Source organism: Lolium perenne, chromosome 4 (genome assembly GCF_019359855.2).
Source record: "Lolium perenne isolate Kyuss_39 chromosome 4, Kyuss_2.0, whole genome shotgun sequence".
NCBI lineage: Eukaryota > Viridiplantae > Streptophyta > Magnoliopsida > Poales > Poaceae > Lolium > Lolium perenne.
In genome coordinates, this window is record NC_067247.2 from 145,740,382 (window position 1) to 145,756,160 (window position 15,779).

The following is a 15,779-nucleotide window of genomic DNA, read 5'->3' on the forward strand; positions in this document are numbered from 1 at the left end:
TCACTTAGACACCCACCCGCCTCGGAGAATATTAGATATGGCTTGAACAAAATCATGTTGTCTGCACTGGCAGCATTGCATGATTCTTTCTTATATTCCAAGAAAATAAACCAACCCATCAATTTCCAAAGAAAACCTTGTAAACTCTTGTATCTCGGCAATAAAACCAATAAAAATATTATGATTATGTAACAACATTTTGCTCTTTTTCTCTCTATCATACCAGTTAGTTCCCGTTAGAGAGAGATGTGTGATTAGGGTTTCTCTACCTCCCGTCGGTGCCGCTGCCGATCTTCCTTGCCTCTTGTGCCCTTAGGTCATGGAGGCACACTGGATCTCGGTCAAAGGTTAGAGTTTGTGTTGTACTGAGAAATACGTGACGGTGGAGGCTCCGTGAAGATGGAAGAAATTCCTCCCGTCTAACCTCCTTTCTAGTGATGCGTCAGGGCGTGTGGTTGTTTGTCTCTAGCGGATTTCATTGGATTTGCGCCATGTTACTTATAATCTACGCTTCTATTCATCGGCGATGGCTCCTGCTCTCGTGCGTTTATCCTTTGTGGCCGTAGCACGATGATTTGTACTACAAGAGGCTCTACTACGCCAAACTTTGTTCAGCTCTAGTGACAGAGGGGCAAGTATGGCGACGCGTCTTTGGCTCGTTTTAGTGCTTGTATCCGTTGCTAGGTGCAACTAAGACTTTTTAAAAATTATTACTTTTAAAATTTCTTATACTGCTGTTGAGGTTTATTACGAGTAGCCGAGTAGGTCGGTGAGCTTTTCGCAAAATAAAACTTTTTTGTGATTATCACGGTGAGGTTGACAACATGTTCGTTCTAGAGGCGAGTGACAACTGAGTTAAGGTAGGCCGTGCAACCGCCGCAACGGCGCTCATTCGTGCTCGCGCGTGTCCCGTCCACATTCGCCAGCCAATGCGTGCTCCTACGCCGTAATTTACCACCGATTATTCAACCAAAGCTTTTAAAGCCCGCGCGCAACCAAGACTCGCCGCAACCAAACCCCATTCACCCACCACCAAACCGCACATCCTTTTCCACACCTCCCTCTCTCCATCTCAGATGGCCAGACGGTCGGTGCAGTGGAGGCACGACTTCAGCTTCCCTGGAGATCCGCCGACGCCCATGGCGCGGATGACTGACGCCGACGACAGGCGCGCGCTGCCGCCTCGCCGGCCGGCGGAGAACCGGTTGGCGCCGCGCGCGGGCGAGGAAGACTTCCGGTGGCTGCAGGCGCCGAGTCCCGGCTCGCCGGAGTCCGGCTCCGGCACGCCGTCGCCGCAGCTCTGGGCGCAGCACCCCCACTACGGTCGCCTCTACCCGGCCTCCGCCGGGAGCTCCCCGTCGCGGGCGCAGGCCATCGCCGGGTACCGCCGCGAGATGCTCGACCTCGTCCGCGGCCTCCCCGAGGCCGCCTACGAGCTCTCCCTCCGTGACATCGTCGAGACCCGCGGCACCTTCCCGCTGCCTCCGCCACCTCCTCCTCCTCCGACTCAACCGCACGCCACCGCCCCCGAATACGACGAACCGAAGAAGCATACCGCAGCGGCCATGGACGACGGCCAGACCAAGAAACAGAGCGGCGACAAGAAACAGAGGAAGGCGGGGAAGCAGAGGACGGTGGGGAGGACGAGGAGCCGGAGCATGGAGCGGAGCGTGAGCCTGGACACCGGACTGCTCATCAAGCTCTTCATGCCGCTCTCCGTCGGCCGGAAGCAGAAGGTGTCGCCCAAGCCCACCGCGCCCTCCGGCGCCGCCAAGGAGAGCAAAAAGAAGATGAAGCAGAAGAAGGAGGAGGAGGAAGAGTGGTGGAAGAAGAGCGAGTTCAGCGAGGCGGGGAGCAGCAGCAGGACCAGCAGCACCGGTAGCAGCAACAGCAACGGCAGCGCCAGCAGGAATAATGGAAATGGACGTGCCAATGGCGGCACCAATCTGCAAGCTCCGGCCAGGAGCAGGAGCAGGTAATTTCTTCTTCTTCTTAATTGCTTCCTTTGGAATGATTTCTCGTTCAGGGATTGTAGTACTAAACAATCTTTGTTCTTGCTAAAAAAAATTGTGCAAAAAAAAAGGGGATTATCTAAGGGATTAATTGTGTTTTAGACTCGAGTGTTCTCTTCGTTTTTTGAGAACCCATTTAGGTTCTTCAGGTGATGGAATGTTTTGCTTTTTACTTCTGAATCTCACTTCTCCAAGAAACTGATGCACATTTCATTTTCATTGTTGTGGGTTCACAGTTAGTTTTTCTTGTCCATATAGCAGTAAAAAAAGCTTTTCTTGTCCAGATATTATAGTACCATTTTTCTAGAACAAGTTTTTGGATAAGAAACAAAAAAAATTGTTCTCAGGTCAGAGCCACGTATGAGAAACGATTGGATCAAAAAACCAGCATGTGTCAGCAAATACGTCTAGTTTGAAAATTGTACAGTATTGGCTGCTACGAAAAGGCCGAATTAATTGCACCCCTCTTCTAGAAGAGTGGAAATTCAAGTTAGTGTGAAGTCATGACAAATGTTTGGGGGCAGATAGGTCAACACGGCAAAGATAAGTCATAGCTTGGAGTCCATATATTGTTTTTTCATAACCCAACTTAGCGGTCAGATCACTGTACCCAGCAGCCTTCTTTGGCAGAAGGCATGACTTCACATGATCACTTTTATCAAGTCTCCTCTTTGATTCTCATTTTCACAATCCCAAATTGTTTGTTTCTGGATTTTAGAGAAAAAAAAAAGTATTGCCATGAGCTGTTGGTGTATCTATGTCGTTTACTAGGATCTTGAGAATTGTTTGCTCTCATTTTCAATGATATCATTGCTGATAAATATGGTGGCCTGTGATAGTTACCCTTTATAAGATAAACATCAGTTAGATTACAGCTAATTTTGCTTTACTATTTCTGGATAACGATACATCTCTGTAGGTTCATGGTAATAGGTTTGGCCAAAAATAGCTGGATATTACATGGACTCCAATCACACCTAATTTCGGGTCATACGGGTCTCCTGTATCTTTCTTCCTAGTATTGCCTACTTCAGCTCTTCTTCCTTTATGAAAAGCTTAAATTCGGCTCCTCACCTAAATCTCAATCATCATGTAAACTTTACGTCCTAATCAGCAACGGCTAATATAATCATCATCTCCGCACTAGGACTAGAACATGCATCTAACTCAGATCATGCCAAGCATTTTATTCAGGGATCTAACAAACTCTCCTTTTTGAGCTGGTGCAGAAAGAGGATTGGGTGCTATGGTTTCTTCAGACCAAATAAGGGCAAAAATGGAGTCATCGAAGAATGAGATCATGCCATTGCCCGCCAAGGCAACTCTCCTCCATCCATCGAAAGAGAAAGTACTCCTCTGGTGAACGTCATCATGCCAATACTGCCAGTGATCACTGCCCATGCATGCACAAGAATGGAGCTCATGGATGCAATTTGATTTGCATGCCTAGAATTTGCGCAACATGCATGGCGCTCTCCATGGAAAAATGACACACCGACATCCAGCAATTGCCAGTGGGACTACTATTATGTCTTTGGTTGCCACATGTACTGTACTTTATTTTATTTTCTTCTGAGGAAAACCTGAGCAGACACATCTCTGTGTCCTCTGCGTGTACATATTCTCCCTTTAGCAAATCTTTTATCTACATCAGTGTCAACAGCAGCTACAATCTATGCAGGAGTGTGCAGGATGATGCACCAGTGTGATTGTTTAATTTTGTTCTCCTTTCGTCAGCCTGCCTTTCTTGACAAATGCATCCATGAGAAGATCCCCAGGAGATACCCGTACGATAAAGCTAGCTTTTTTTAGCCTTGAAGATTTGTTAAAATCAAATGGAGCGGAAAGAGACGTTCAACAGATGGTGTTGATTGTTTGTAGTGCGGAATCTAGCCGTTTAGGTTTGTAATAAAGTCGTATCCCCTACATCCAATATTTTTTCGAATTAAAAAAGTGGGGATGTGACTGGGAATGTATACACGACATGATTGTCGGTTCCAAAAAGGTGGAATTGCTCCATTTAGTTTGAATCGTTTGTACTGTTCCGTGATGTACAGTTTCTGGTAAAGAACTCAACAGTATGGACCCTGAGAGTTTGGAAAATGGAAAAAATATATCTCAAAAAATTATTGGCTAATGCCGCAGGCAACATTTGCAATGTCTGTAATTCTCACAACAACCTGCAGAATTTTAAGAGGGAATCCGTTAGCACAGACCAGTGAGGTGATAAAGCTTGAATCCGTGAATGGCATAATCCGGAGTCCATGGAGAAGAAATATCATCTGACCTTACACGATCTTTGGCATCACCAAAGAATGGCGTTGATGACTGATAATCATCTGTTCCAAAGTATCTATCCCCAAACTCACCCATTCCGGGGATGACGCGAAAATCATCATTCAGACCTTGCTCAATCTCCGATGTCACAATCTTGATCCTTGGGAATCTCTTGCTGACTACGTGCACCCCTTGGGGAGCCTGGGATAACAGCAAACAGTCTCAGCAGTTACTTATCTACTCTTCAACAAACAGTTTCAGTAGTCAGTTATCTCTATCCATCAACAAGTATGCACTAAGTGTAAATGTAATACTCCCTCCGATCCATAGCAAGTGTCGGGGATTTAGTATAAGGTTTGCCTCTGATCCATGGTAAGTGTCAGGGATTTAGTACAAAGTTAGTACATTTTTGTACTTAGTCCCCGGCACTTATTATGGATTGGAGGAAGTACCTTAAATCAACATCCCTAAATCAAATCAGAATTCACACTACAAATATATATTTCTCTACAACTAATTTAAGTATTCATTTTTTGCATCGTCGACCCTGGCATTAGTATCGAAACCATTATCAGCAGACAGCAGTCAATACAAGAAGCGGAAGAGCCAACAGCCAGCTTCTAGCTATAATTGGTTGTTCTGCCCAGAATTTTGCAGAACAAGTATAAATAGGTTGGCAAACGCACTACAGAGATAGTCATTATCAAACACCTGTAATCACCTAATTGCTTGTGCAATCCGTTCAGTAGTTTGAAAACTGTCCAATACACTCAGATTAAAAAAAAAGATGCTCTGGACGTTAGAAGACTTACTGATATAAGATTGAGAAATATAATATTTGCCTCTTGTACACCCTTCTCCAACAGAAGAGAAATAGCTTGAACAGCTGAATTTCCTGATCATGATCAAAATGGAGAAAATTATTATATGAGATTAATATCCAACAGTGGAGCATGTGTGCTTCACAAATATCCGCTTTCAGTGACAGAAAATACAGGACAGACAGGTACGTAGAGATAATTTCATAATTCATTCACATGAAAAGTCGTGCGCTCCAAGTGCATATATATGTATGAAACATCAACAAACCTGTTCCCAATATTGGGTCCAGCAGCAGAACATGCCTTTTTGCAATATCTTTGGGTAAATTATGATAGATGAGCTGCAAATATATTTAGAATTTAGTACCTAGACTCACTCTAACATAAAGTGCAAAAGTAGATTAAATCAAACCTGTTTCCCATCATCTCCTTCCCTATGAATAAGAATCTTCCCAATCTTTATACCTTTGCAGCATGCCCGCAATGCATTCTCCATACTTTCGCCACTGGAACACAGTTTATAGGAATCAGTAACCCAATGCAGTTTTATTAAATAGTATATCATGTGTTGTGTTCATAGATGACCTAATAATAAAATGAGTTCTAGTCCATGAATTGTTTCACAAAGCATGTGTACTCGATAATTCAAGTAGGAATGGAGGCTGAAACTCATATAGCAAAGCTAAAGGAAGGAGACTCAAAGCCAAGTTCCCAAAAGGCTTAGTGTGGAGCATTCGTAAACTAGCATTGTCTCGTTTTGCACATGCTGTCTCAGGTATACAAATTTAGGATTATTTCGGCCTTCTGTGAGTAAGAAAGTCGTTCAGTCATTCTGAACCTCAACAAAATAATTAGTTTACCTCCTAATCACTGATATACCACATAAACTTTTAGAGAAATCCACACCAGTATAAACAGATCCTGCATGCAAAAGAAAGTGCATAAGGTGAAACACACAAATTACTTGCAGGATAGGATACAAGTGCAAGTTACTCCAGTAAATAGTATAATTACAAAAGAAGAGACTTATGGAGGTGGGTAAATTAGTCCGTCTAAGAGCTAGCAGTTTGCTTGTTTGTATCAACAATACCTTTATTGCATAAATGCAAACCATGAGATTTTGATTAAGCATACTACAAAAACATGATAAATCCTCTGTAAAAAATCTTGAAATATTTTTCAGATTAAGCAAGACCTCGAGAATGACCTACTTGGTTCTATACCTAGGAGTGGGACATTAAGGATTTCATGAGATGAAGATGGGATCGATGTGGCTCCGCAGAGGCTGGAAAGAAAAGGATAAGATCACCTATCTTCGACTGACATATTGTAGAGAAATGTAGAGAATTGTCAGCAAAGGGGTTGCTGTTAAAGTTAAACCTAGAATTTAGGCAGTTTATCATTCATTGGCAATTTGACACATGTGCCATGGATACTCAGTTACAGATTGTTAGTCTACCTGCGCTTTGTTGGGCAATCTGGAGTGCCATCTGATTTGAAAATGAAGAATCTTATGTGATCCTGAATTTCTAGTGAGGTATTTAGAAGGCAGATTTGAAGCAAATGCAACAAGGTGCAGTTTTAGTTCAGGAGATGGCCCAAAGGTGGAGCACCTCCAGTATGACTAGGAGATGAACCAGAGATCGAGCTGCTTCAGCAGTGGTCATATTAATATCCTACCATTTCGGTAGAGCTGAATCTGTTTTTTGTTGGTACTAGGTGTTTTTTTCCTTGTTCAAAAATAAGATAGAGAAGCAAAGGATGAGTAGCTCTGAACTATCATTCTATCAACCAGACAACCAGGCACAGACGCATGGCAAGAATTTTAACTACATGACAGATATATACGTGCACTGGGACAGGTAACTTTATCCAGTGAAGTATTACTACAAATTCAGCTCCTATGCAAAACTTGCAGCAAGTAATATGTCAAATGCATTTGAAAAAATGAAGAGATAACTTATATACACTACAAGAATACATGGAGAAGACCACCATGGAATACTACTTACCAGTGGGAGTTATGACCTGCTTTTCCTTGAAAGGAAGATGGCCCAGACCATGCTCAACAACCTATTTTCCACAGCAAAATTCAAGATATTGTGCACACCCATATGAAGAAAAATAATGAAGTGCATGTACATACTGACCAATCGAATCAAGCGATCAGCATAAAATATAAAATCATGTGTTGTTGTTGCAGCATCCCGTATTATTGTGTGCATGCCTCTTATCTAAAAAGAAGCATGAAGAATCAAATAGTGAAACCCCATACGACATGAAGTGGTACAATATCCATGCAATTTACTATGGAGATATCGAATAGCAAGAATATTTACCTGATAAGTAGTCTGAATGACATATAAATTAGGATGTATTTTACAGAGATCATTTTGACCAAGTTTAGTGCGAATATGCTGAACAATTAGGTCAATTGCCACATTGTTATTTGCGCCTCGTGGTATGATAATATCAGCATACTTCTTTGTAGGGAGGATGAAGTCTTCAAAAGCTGTCTTAACAAACTTTGAGTACTGCAAGAAAACGTGACATTAAGTGCCAAATATAACATAACTAACAAACATCTGTAGAGCGCGCGTAGAATTCTGTGACACCTTAATTCAAGAAATTTGTGGTAAAAACCATGTAGTGTGTGTTAGATGTTCATAAGTACACTACATGTAATCTAATATAGACAAGGAAAATGGTAATGCTATGCAACCTGATCTAACACAGATGTAATAACTCTACCCTTCTCAAGATCACGGCGGATCCTTCTTGTTAAACGCACATCAGCATCTGAAAAAATGTAATAAAAATACATGATACACACACAGAGTGGAATGGATAAGGTATACAACAACTATTTGAATATAGAAAAAGTATACTACCTCCATTCCATGAATAAGGCATTTTGTTTGAAAGCCAAACTATGTAAAGTTTGACCAAGTTTTTAGAATAAACAACATCAAAGCCTTTTTCCCAAGCAAGTTGGGGTAGGCTAGATATGAAACCCAACAGAAAAAGGAGACCAGAACAAGGAGAAAGATACATTATGAAATATAAAATACAAAATTAATACCGTCAGATACATCATGAAATATATTTATATAATATTATAGTTGTTCGTAGTTTTTTTTCTAAAAGTTTTGTCAAAGTTTAGTAAGTTTGACTTTTCAAAAAAGATATAAGCCTTATTCACTGGAACTGAGGGAGTACTGACAGAGAACCTTAGTTCAAAGTAGTGGACCAGACCAAATTTACGACTGCAAATTATTAGGACACCTCTCGTATTTATCATTTACGCAACTGCAGAGTGTTAGCATTGATTATGTCCATGCATGCAGTTTGTTGTATGTGAAAATAAACAATAAAATAATCAAAAATTGTTGTAAAACTTTAAGTTTGTTGTATGTGAAAACAACCAATGAAATACTAAAAAAAATATTGTAAATTGATACATATAAACGAAAATAGTTCAGCGCATGTCTTCCATCAGGAAAGGAGGGAAATTAATAATATCAATATATAGTATACTTCTGATTTAAATGGAACAGAGAGGCACAAATGCGTGCACAGTAAAATATTATGATATACTGGCACTGTCTACATGTAAAACATGATCTGAAACTAAATTCCCTGGACATAAGCCTCAATTGGAGGTTACAAGGCATAGGCGAGACGTGAAGATATCATCAGTTTAGGACGCAAATATTGGTACCTGTATCAACGAAGATCTTCATGTTCATTAGATCCCGAACACGTGAATCATGAAAAAGAAGAATTCCCTCCATAATTATGACATCTGAAGGATTGACCTGGCAGCAACTCATATAATTAGAGTTGCTCTGATAAATAAAGTGGTGCAATACATGAATAAATGACAGAAAATTGTAAGCAACTTTGTTGGAGAAAACATTTCAAGATAAGATCAACCTTGAGCAATAAGGTGCTTGCCACAAATTTTGTCATCTTAGACTTACCACACTAGAAATGTTACAATTAATAGTTTTGTGGAGAAGTTATTTTCGACAGAATTCAAACCACTATAAAAAAAACAGTATAATCTGCAGACACTGATAGAAACCTAAGGCCATGATCCAAAATTTCATAAAGCACAGGACCAGGAGACCATCAGTTTACCAGGTAAGTTCTGAATAGCACCCTAATGTAAAGTATTACCTTCCGTGCATGTGGGACGCTCTTATGTGTTTTGAAGTTGTAGTCAGGAATATCAACAGCTCTGCCATGTTTCAAGTTTTCCAAGCAAGAGAGTAGTAAATCCATATTGAATGCATCTGAAATTATGACAATAGAGTTAGCGCACAACTCTTGCTACTGGCACAGAAGGACATTATATTTTCCTGAAATATGAATTATACCTGGATGATCAAAGTTATAATCATCAACATGAACCAATTCTTCATCAGACAGTCCATAATAAAATGACTCCTGCAGTATTAAAGATAAACATTTTTATTACTTGAGGGACTGGAAACTTTACATCTAATAAACAAAACAGAGATAATCCTATGGATCCAGTCATGTCTGCCAGACTGCCAGTGACTCAGAAGATGAGATAATCCTATGGATCCAGTCATGTCTGCCAGACTGCCAGTGACTCAGAAGATGAGCCCTCTTAATAAGTCAGACATCTCAATTATCAGCAAAATCATTGAAGAGGATGATGATGATATCAAGTTTTAGCTTATTTTGACCCCAATTGTATCCAAGCTTAAATTTTGTGCTCCAATGGATCCATGCTAAAAAAAAATTAGAAAAAAATCGATATATCATGTGTAAGTGCTAGTGCAATAAATTACAGGCAAGTGTTAGATCTTGGTCATTTAATCATTTGCTTAGCGGCGTGGGCTATGTGAAAATATTGTGAACCTATATTTCTTATTCAGTAGAAGAAAATTGGTTCGCAATGAAGCATTCTAGTCTCCATCCAGTTAATCCAGGCATCAAAACTTATATTAGTGTTGGTTCTGTGCAGGACAATGGGGATATAAAAAAGGAGGGCATAATTGATGTCATTACAAAACTATAGTCCAGAACAAATGAACCAAAGTTACTTTATTTTAAGAGAAGTAATGGACAGTCCAAATACAATAAGAGAAGAGCAATCAGACAACAAAGCTGCAATACACAAACCTGAGTGACCACAACTACACGGTGATCGCATAGCTGATCAATGATCATTTTGCAAACACTACTTTTACCTGAAGATGCACCGCCAGCAACACCTGCAATCAAAACCAAATTATTCTGTGGTGCGTTCTGGAGGTTGAAAAGGCTATGCTATAGAAGCAACTTTATTTCACCGAAGTAAATCAACAAACAGACAGAAGAGCAACCATCACATCGGCTACTAACCAATAACAAATGGACAGTGGTGCCCATTCTCCATGCCTGAGGTCGTTGGTTGTTCCTCCCCCAACTTGGAACCTTTGATGTCCACCTGGTACAAATTAAGTGCTGTGTAATGCGCACCAGAAACAGCAGCAGCAGCAACCACTTCGCCCGCGGAGTATGACCCCATGTATTGTTCCACGCTCTACGACGGTCACCTGGATATGAAACAAGGATGTCCTGCAAAATTCAGCAAGTGTTAACTAGAGATGGAAAAACGGATCAGTGTTCACAAATCATTGAGCAGGGACGAATGTTTTGCTTCCAAGAAACCGTTGGAAGCATCATATTTCATCGCACAACTCGTTGGCCAGTGACTGCAATAAAAGTGGGATAATTGGTTGAAACTCTCGAAGAGCTTCAGCAATTTCACAATTACCGTCAGAAATGTGGGCATGTCATCTGACAAAACAATTCAAGCAGCGTAGGCATACGATCATAGACGCGCGCATGGACTGCGGGGACGGATCTAGATCACTGGACGGCGTGCCGGGTGTGCAGCGGCACACCCAGTAGCTGTGAAGGCCAGTGGGATTTAACTCGACGCTGGATCAGAAAAAGAAACTCACCAGAGGCTCGCGGACGGGGTGCAGACAGCGGGATCTCGATGTCCCGGCGAGGATGAACAGGAGCGGCGATGGCGTCGGCGCGTGAGAGGCGGGAGGGGTGGGTGGCCGTGCGGCGTGGGATTGAGCTGGGGCGTCGGTGGTGACCGTACGGTAAAGCAGGGCGGCGGATGTAGGGCAGGGGTGTACGAGTCGAGTTGATTCAGAATCAGGACTCGGGAGAAGAGAGACGAAACAAAAATTCTGGCCTCGTTTACAGTGGATTCTGGGCCGATGGATTGAAACGGAGGGTCACGATCGAGACACTTACTGTTCAGAAGAACATCTGCAGGAAGCCCCCAAACGCCTTGTTCAGTGTAAAATAGCATATTGAACATCATCCTTGAATGCTTTTTTAAACATCGATACTACCATATATTTGTACAAGTAAAGAGTACATCATATATAAAAGCTGTTTTTAATGATTACAAAATAAAGTCTACAAAAAATGAGTAAATCTTCGAAGTCCTCAAACTCTTTCTTCTTTCACGACACAACTTTGTATTTTTTTGAAGGCAACCGAGGTGGATACTAAACCAAACATGTAAATAGAAATGGAGGTTCTCGATAAATTTAATTTGAGCGACATGACAAAGCTAAGTGCGTGTGTAGCCATTAAATTAGTAGTTAATCAACATCTACAAGAGTATGAACATCAATATGCCAGGGAAAAACAACCAAACAACATGGTCGATGTCGTTGTGGAGCCGAAAGTACGAATCACCATTGTTGATGACGTAGCAGTTGGGACAAATATTGAAAGGACAAGCCTTCTCGCGGCAACAGTGAGAAAAAAATCCAAAATCGATCTGGTGAAACAAGATATGAAGGGGCATACCTAAAAATTTGTTATCTTCCAACACCGCCATTGAATTTGAGAAGGAGATCTTGTTGTCGAGCAAAGAACTGAAGATCACTTATTGTAGATGATGCCATCTCCATTGAGACGGATGCCGAAAAGAAGACGGCTACCAAATATCTACAAAACACTATTTTTTATTAAAAACTCCTCACATAGATCGGGTTCCCCACCCCTCCCAGCGGCGTCAAGGCAACCGAAGGACGGGGAACCAATCTATGTAGGAGGCGAGGTGGAGCGACGCTAGGTTTAGGAGTCAGCGCTAGGTTCTGTTTCTTGCAAACGAGTTGCACACATCATCCTTGAATGTTTATCACATTGTGCATCTTCTTTTATCGTGAAACCATCTTCTGGTACAATGTTGTAGCACAATATTTCTCAAAGGAGGTATAAGAAAATGGGCATCAAGAGGCGAAAATTGTGTCTTCTACCATTGTTGGGCATTGCCCCAACACAATAATAGAAGTCAACCGGGAATAATGGGATTCCATGGAAATGACCCAGGTGAAGTACCTTGTCCTCTTTGGATGATGATGATGATGATGATAATGACGACGATGATGACGATGACGATGACGACGATGACGATTATGATGATATCAACCTTCTCGCCTATAGGGGTCCTACTCCTAGATCAATTAAATAGGGGTGGCCAGAGGGAAGGAAGAGGTCCAAGGAGAAACTCAAGAAGTATAGGCGAGAAGCTTGATGAGTTGGTAGATGAATGGAAGCTTGATGAGGCTGCCTCCTGCTGGCCCTCCTAGGATACTCCACCGACGGCAGACGCGACCACCGACACCGATCGCCGCCACCATCTTGTCCTCCCATGGCGCTGGCAGCCTAGATGCCGCTCAACTTGAGCCTAAGGACAATGTCCATGGTGGCGGCGCGGCCGTTCTCAGGGTCGTGGTGACCATGGCCATCCCGGAACAAGCACTGATTCTTTGCTAAGCAGAACATGCAGAAGGGGAGGAAATATGTTGTTGCTCCTGTTATTTTTCTCACTGAATTGAACAAGTTTGCTGCTAGTTTTCTGTAAATTGCAGAATTGCATCATATAAATGTGGTTATGGGTACCCTGGTAGACTCCTTAGACAATGGTATGGATCTATTTATCCTCCATTGTTAATTAAAATCAGGATTTCATACTTAGGCTATCGCCAATCTTTTATTACATCGAGCCTTCGAGCCGGCTTTCAAGCTTCCTCGAGCCGGCTTGTCGAGCCTCGAGCCTCGATCATAAGGTTTAGGTTTGGCTCATCCGACCTTCGAGCCGAGTCGAGCCCGAGCCAAGCCTTATCGAGCTCGAGCCGAGCCTCGAACCTTGAGCTTTATGTCCACCCCTAATCTCAGACTTACTTACAATGGGTTCCGTTAAAGGTCTCCTACATTCTGTACTCTCATATTGTTCTCCCTTTTCCTTCATATATGGTGGGTAACAAATGTTTGCTAGCACCATGATGCATGTAAAATGCATACATGAACTTTGTCCTTTATCATATTGAATTTCCACATATTTGCAACATATATGATGATAATACCATGATTTACATTGATTTATGGGGATTTACCAATGATCCTCTTTATTTCGTTTATAACTCTGCAGAACGGGAATTCCATATTTCGCATATTTTTCACTTTTAGAGACCTATACATAGTAAAATTGACCTGAGATTTTTGAAGCGTCGCTTTTTCATCGGGAGAAGCACCCTTGTCGAGGGTACTCCTCGGAAATGCCCACCTTTTGGGGCTTAGAGTTGACGGAATCCTGCAGGCTGACACGAGACATCGGATACCAAACAAACGGGGAGAGAGATTTACCTAGGTTTGGGGCCCTCGATGAGGTAAAATCCTTACTTCCTCCTTGTCTGATCTTGATTATCGAAAATATCGGGTTACAATAGGGTAGCCGAAGGCTCTGGTTATGAACTCATCGAGAGGCTAAGATTTCTAATGACCTAGCTCTAGACTTGCTGTGATTTTTTGCTGCAATGATTGTGTGTCCCTCGGCAGGCCCTCTCCTGGCCCTTAAATTGCATGCCAGGTCTCAAGAGTCCTATCCGGGTTCGACTAGGTTACAAAGAATTCTACATCTAAACCTTGCTTGTCTCTTCGTTTTCTTGCCTTGTTCGTCAAGAATCCTTCTTTGGAACCGACATAACAGCCCACCTTGGTCGGTGGATGATCTTCATGGGCCCCTGGTTGGGTCGTAGGAGGTAGCGTAAGACTAGTTACCCGAAGGGTAATGCCCACATTAGTAGCCCCTGAGTGACTGGCCGAAGTAAAGCTTCGGGCAGGGACTGAAATTGTCTTCTATCGAATGTTCATAATTGTCGGAAGCTCTTGATTTCTTTGAAACAGAAAGGTCATTTTTATCGGGTGCGTGTCCAGCGCTCCCGATGGGACGAGCCCCCGAGTCTAGGCACGGTTGCTTGCAACCGTATGTAGACTCAAGTTATACTACTCGAATATTTTTAGGCTGCCGATGTTTTCTGCAAACTATCGTGGTCATCCGATATCTTTTTTATATCGGGTCTTCAATATCTTCGAATAAGGTCATGCCTGTTGATAGTACGTAAAGGATTTTGAGTAACGTGCTCAGTTTTACTCGATAAATCGATGATGGTTAACTGCCGATGGCAAAACATCGTTATTCTACTCAGAATCAAGTCCCCGGGCATGATCCTGGATCTTTTAAAATCTTCGAGTCTTTAATGTTTATCGGGTGCGTGCCCAGCGCTCCCGATGGGAGTAACCCCCGAGTCTAGGGACGGATGCTTGCAGCCGTGCGTATACTCATGTCAAGCAACTCGATGTTTTTAATTTCCTTCAGATGCTTCATGACGAGGCAATACTTTCTATGACGTCATCAATGATGTTGCCACTGCGGCAGTTCGAGTGACAGGACACGGGCCCACCCTATTTCTGTGCGGTCAGTTAGGAAATGACTAGTCCTTGCGCGTTGACCGAGGCGCCTCCTCGATCTCCGCACATAGTGGGAGTAATGGGCCGCCGGTTTTAACTCTCCCTTTTGACACGTGTACGTCTGGATTCTCGCCCATCTTTACACGATTGCCAAAGTAACGGCCACGATCCCTAATCATTCCATGTTATAAATAGGGAACCTTTTCATGTTTTCACTTTTTACGCCTCCATACTGCTCATCTTCTTTCTTGCTTCCTTTTTGCCATTGCCTCTACTTCTACGAGCTTAGCGACCATGGGCAAGAAGAGGGGACCCGTCGGCTCCAGTGCTACTGTAAGCGCAGCCAAGGTCGGCCTCGACTGGTCTGCGTCCACCATCTCCAAACATGAGGAGAACAAGATGAGGTCGCTCGGCCTCATCTCATCCACCGAATCTGACTACCGAATCTAACTTTGCTCATCCAGGTTCTGCCTCTCGCCCAAGGCCTCCGAAAGGTTTTACTGTTATTTTTGTTGCCTTTTTGTATCGTGGGCTTTCTCTCCCTGCCCACGAATTTCTCCGTTCTCTCCTCTTCTTCACGGGATTCGGCTCTGGCAGCTGACTCCCAATTCCATTCTCCATCTCTCAATCGTCATCACCTTGTATGAGGCCTTCCTCGGCATTGACCCCCACTGGGGTTTATGGAGGAAGATTTTCTATGTCAAGCGCCACAATGGCAATGATGGCCCTCCTGTTGTTGGCGGCGTTGGCTTCATTATCAGGAAGGAGGTTAACTACTTCAACTACCCGATGAGGGAATCAGTCCAAGGCTGGTGACAGAAGTGATTTTATCTTCGGGACATCCCAGCATAAGGACGGCGCTCCA

At 42.7% G+C, this 15,779-nt stretch overlaps 2 protein-coding genes across 2 annotated transcripts; one reads left to right on the forward strand and one right to left on the reverse strand.

The window, feature by feature from the left end:
* The first annotated feature begins 984 nt into the window (after positions 1–984).
* On the forward strand, positions 985–3,748 carry LOC127294868 (uncharacterized). The gene is made up of 2 exons (XM_051324769.2): positions 985–1,975; positions 3,242–3,748. Exons 1-2 carry the CDS (start codon positions 1,077–1,079, stop codon positions 3,306–3,308), a joined length of 966 nt encoding a protein of 321 aa, XP_051180729.1. The 5' UTR covers positions 985–1,076; the 3' UTR covers positions 3,309–3,748.
* Positions 3,749–4,000: 252 nt separating this feature from the next.
* On the reverse strand, positions 4,001–11,307 carry LOC127294867 (uridine kinase-like protein 3). Its single transcript, XM_051324768.2, has 16 exons — positions 11,095–11,307; positions 10,490–10,705; positions 10,268–10,359; positions 9,493–9,562; positions 9,293–9,408; positions 8,832–8,928; positions 7,833–7,909; positions 7,450–7,644; positions 7,261–7,344; positions 7,123–7,183; positions 5,971–6,031; positions 5,523–5,616; positions 5,379–5,451; positions 5,102–5,184; positions 4,300–4,490; positions 4,001–4,192 (listed from the first exon to the last, which is right to left on the reverse strand). Exons 2-16 carry the CDS (start codon positions 10,653–10,655, stop codon positions 4,183–4,185), a joined length of 1,470 nt encoding a protein of 489 aa, XP_051180728.1. The 5' UTR covers positions 10,656–10,705; positions 11,095–11,307; the 3' UTR covers positions 4,001–4,182.
* Between the last annotated feature and the right edge of the window lie 4,472 nt (positions 11,308–15,779).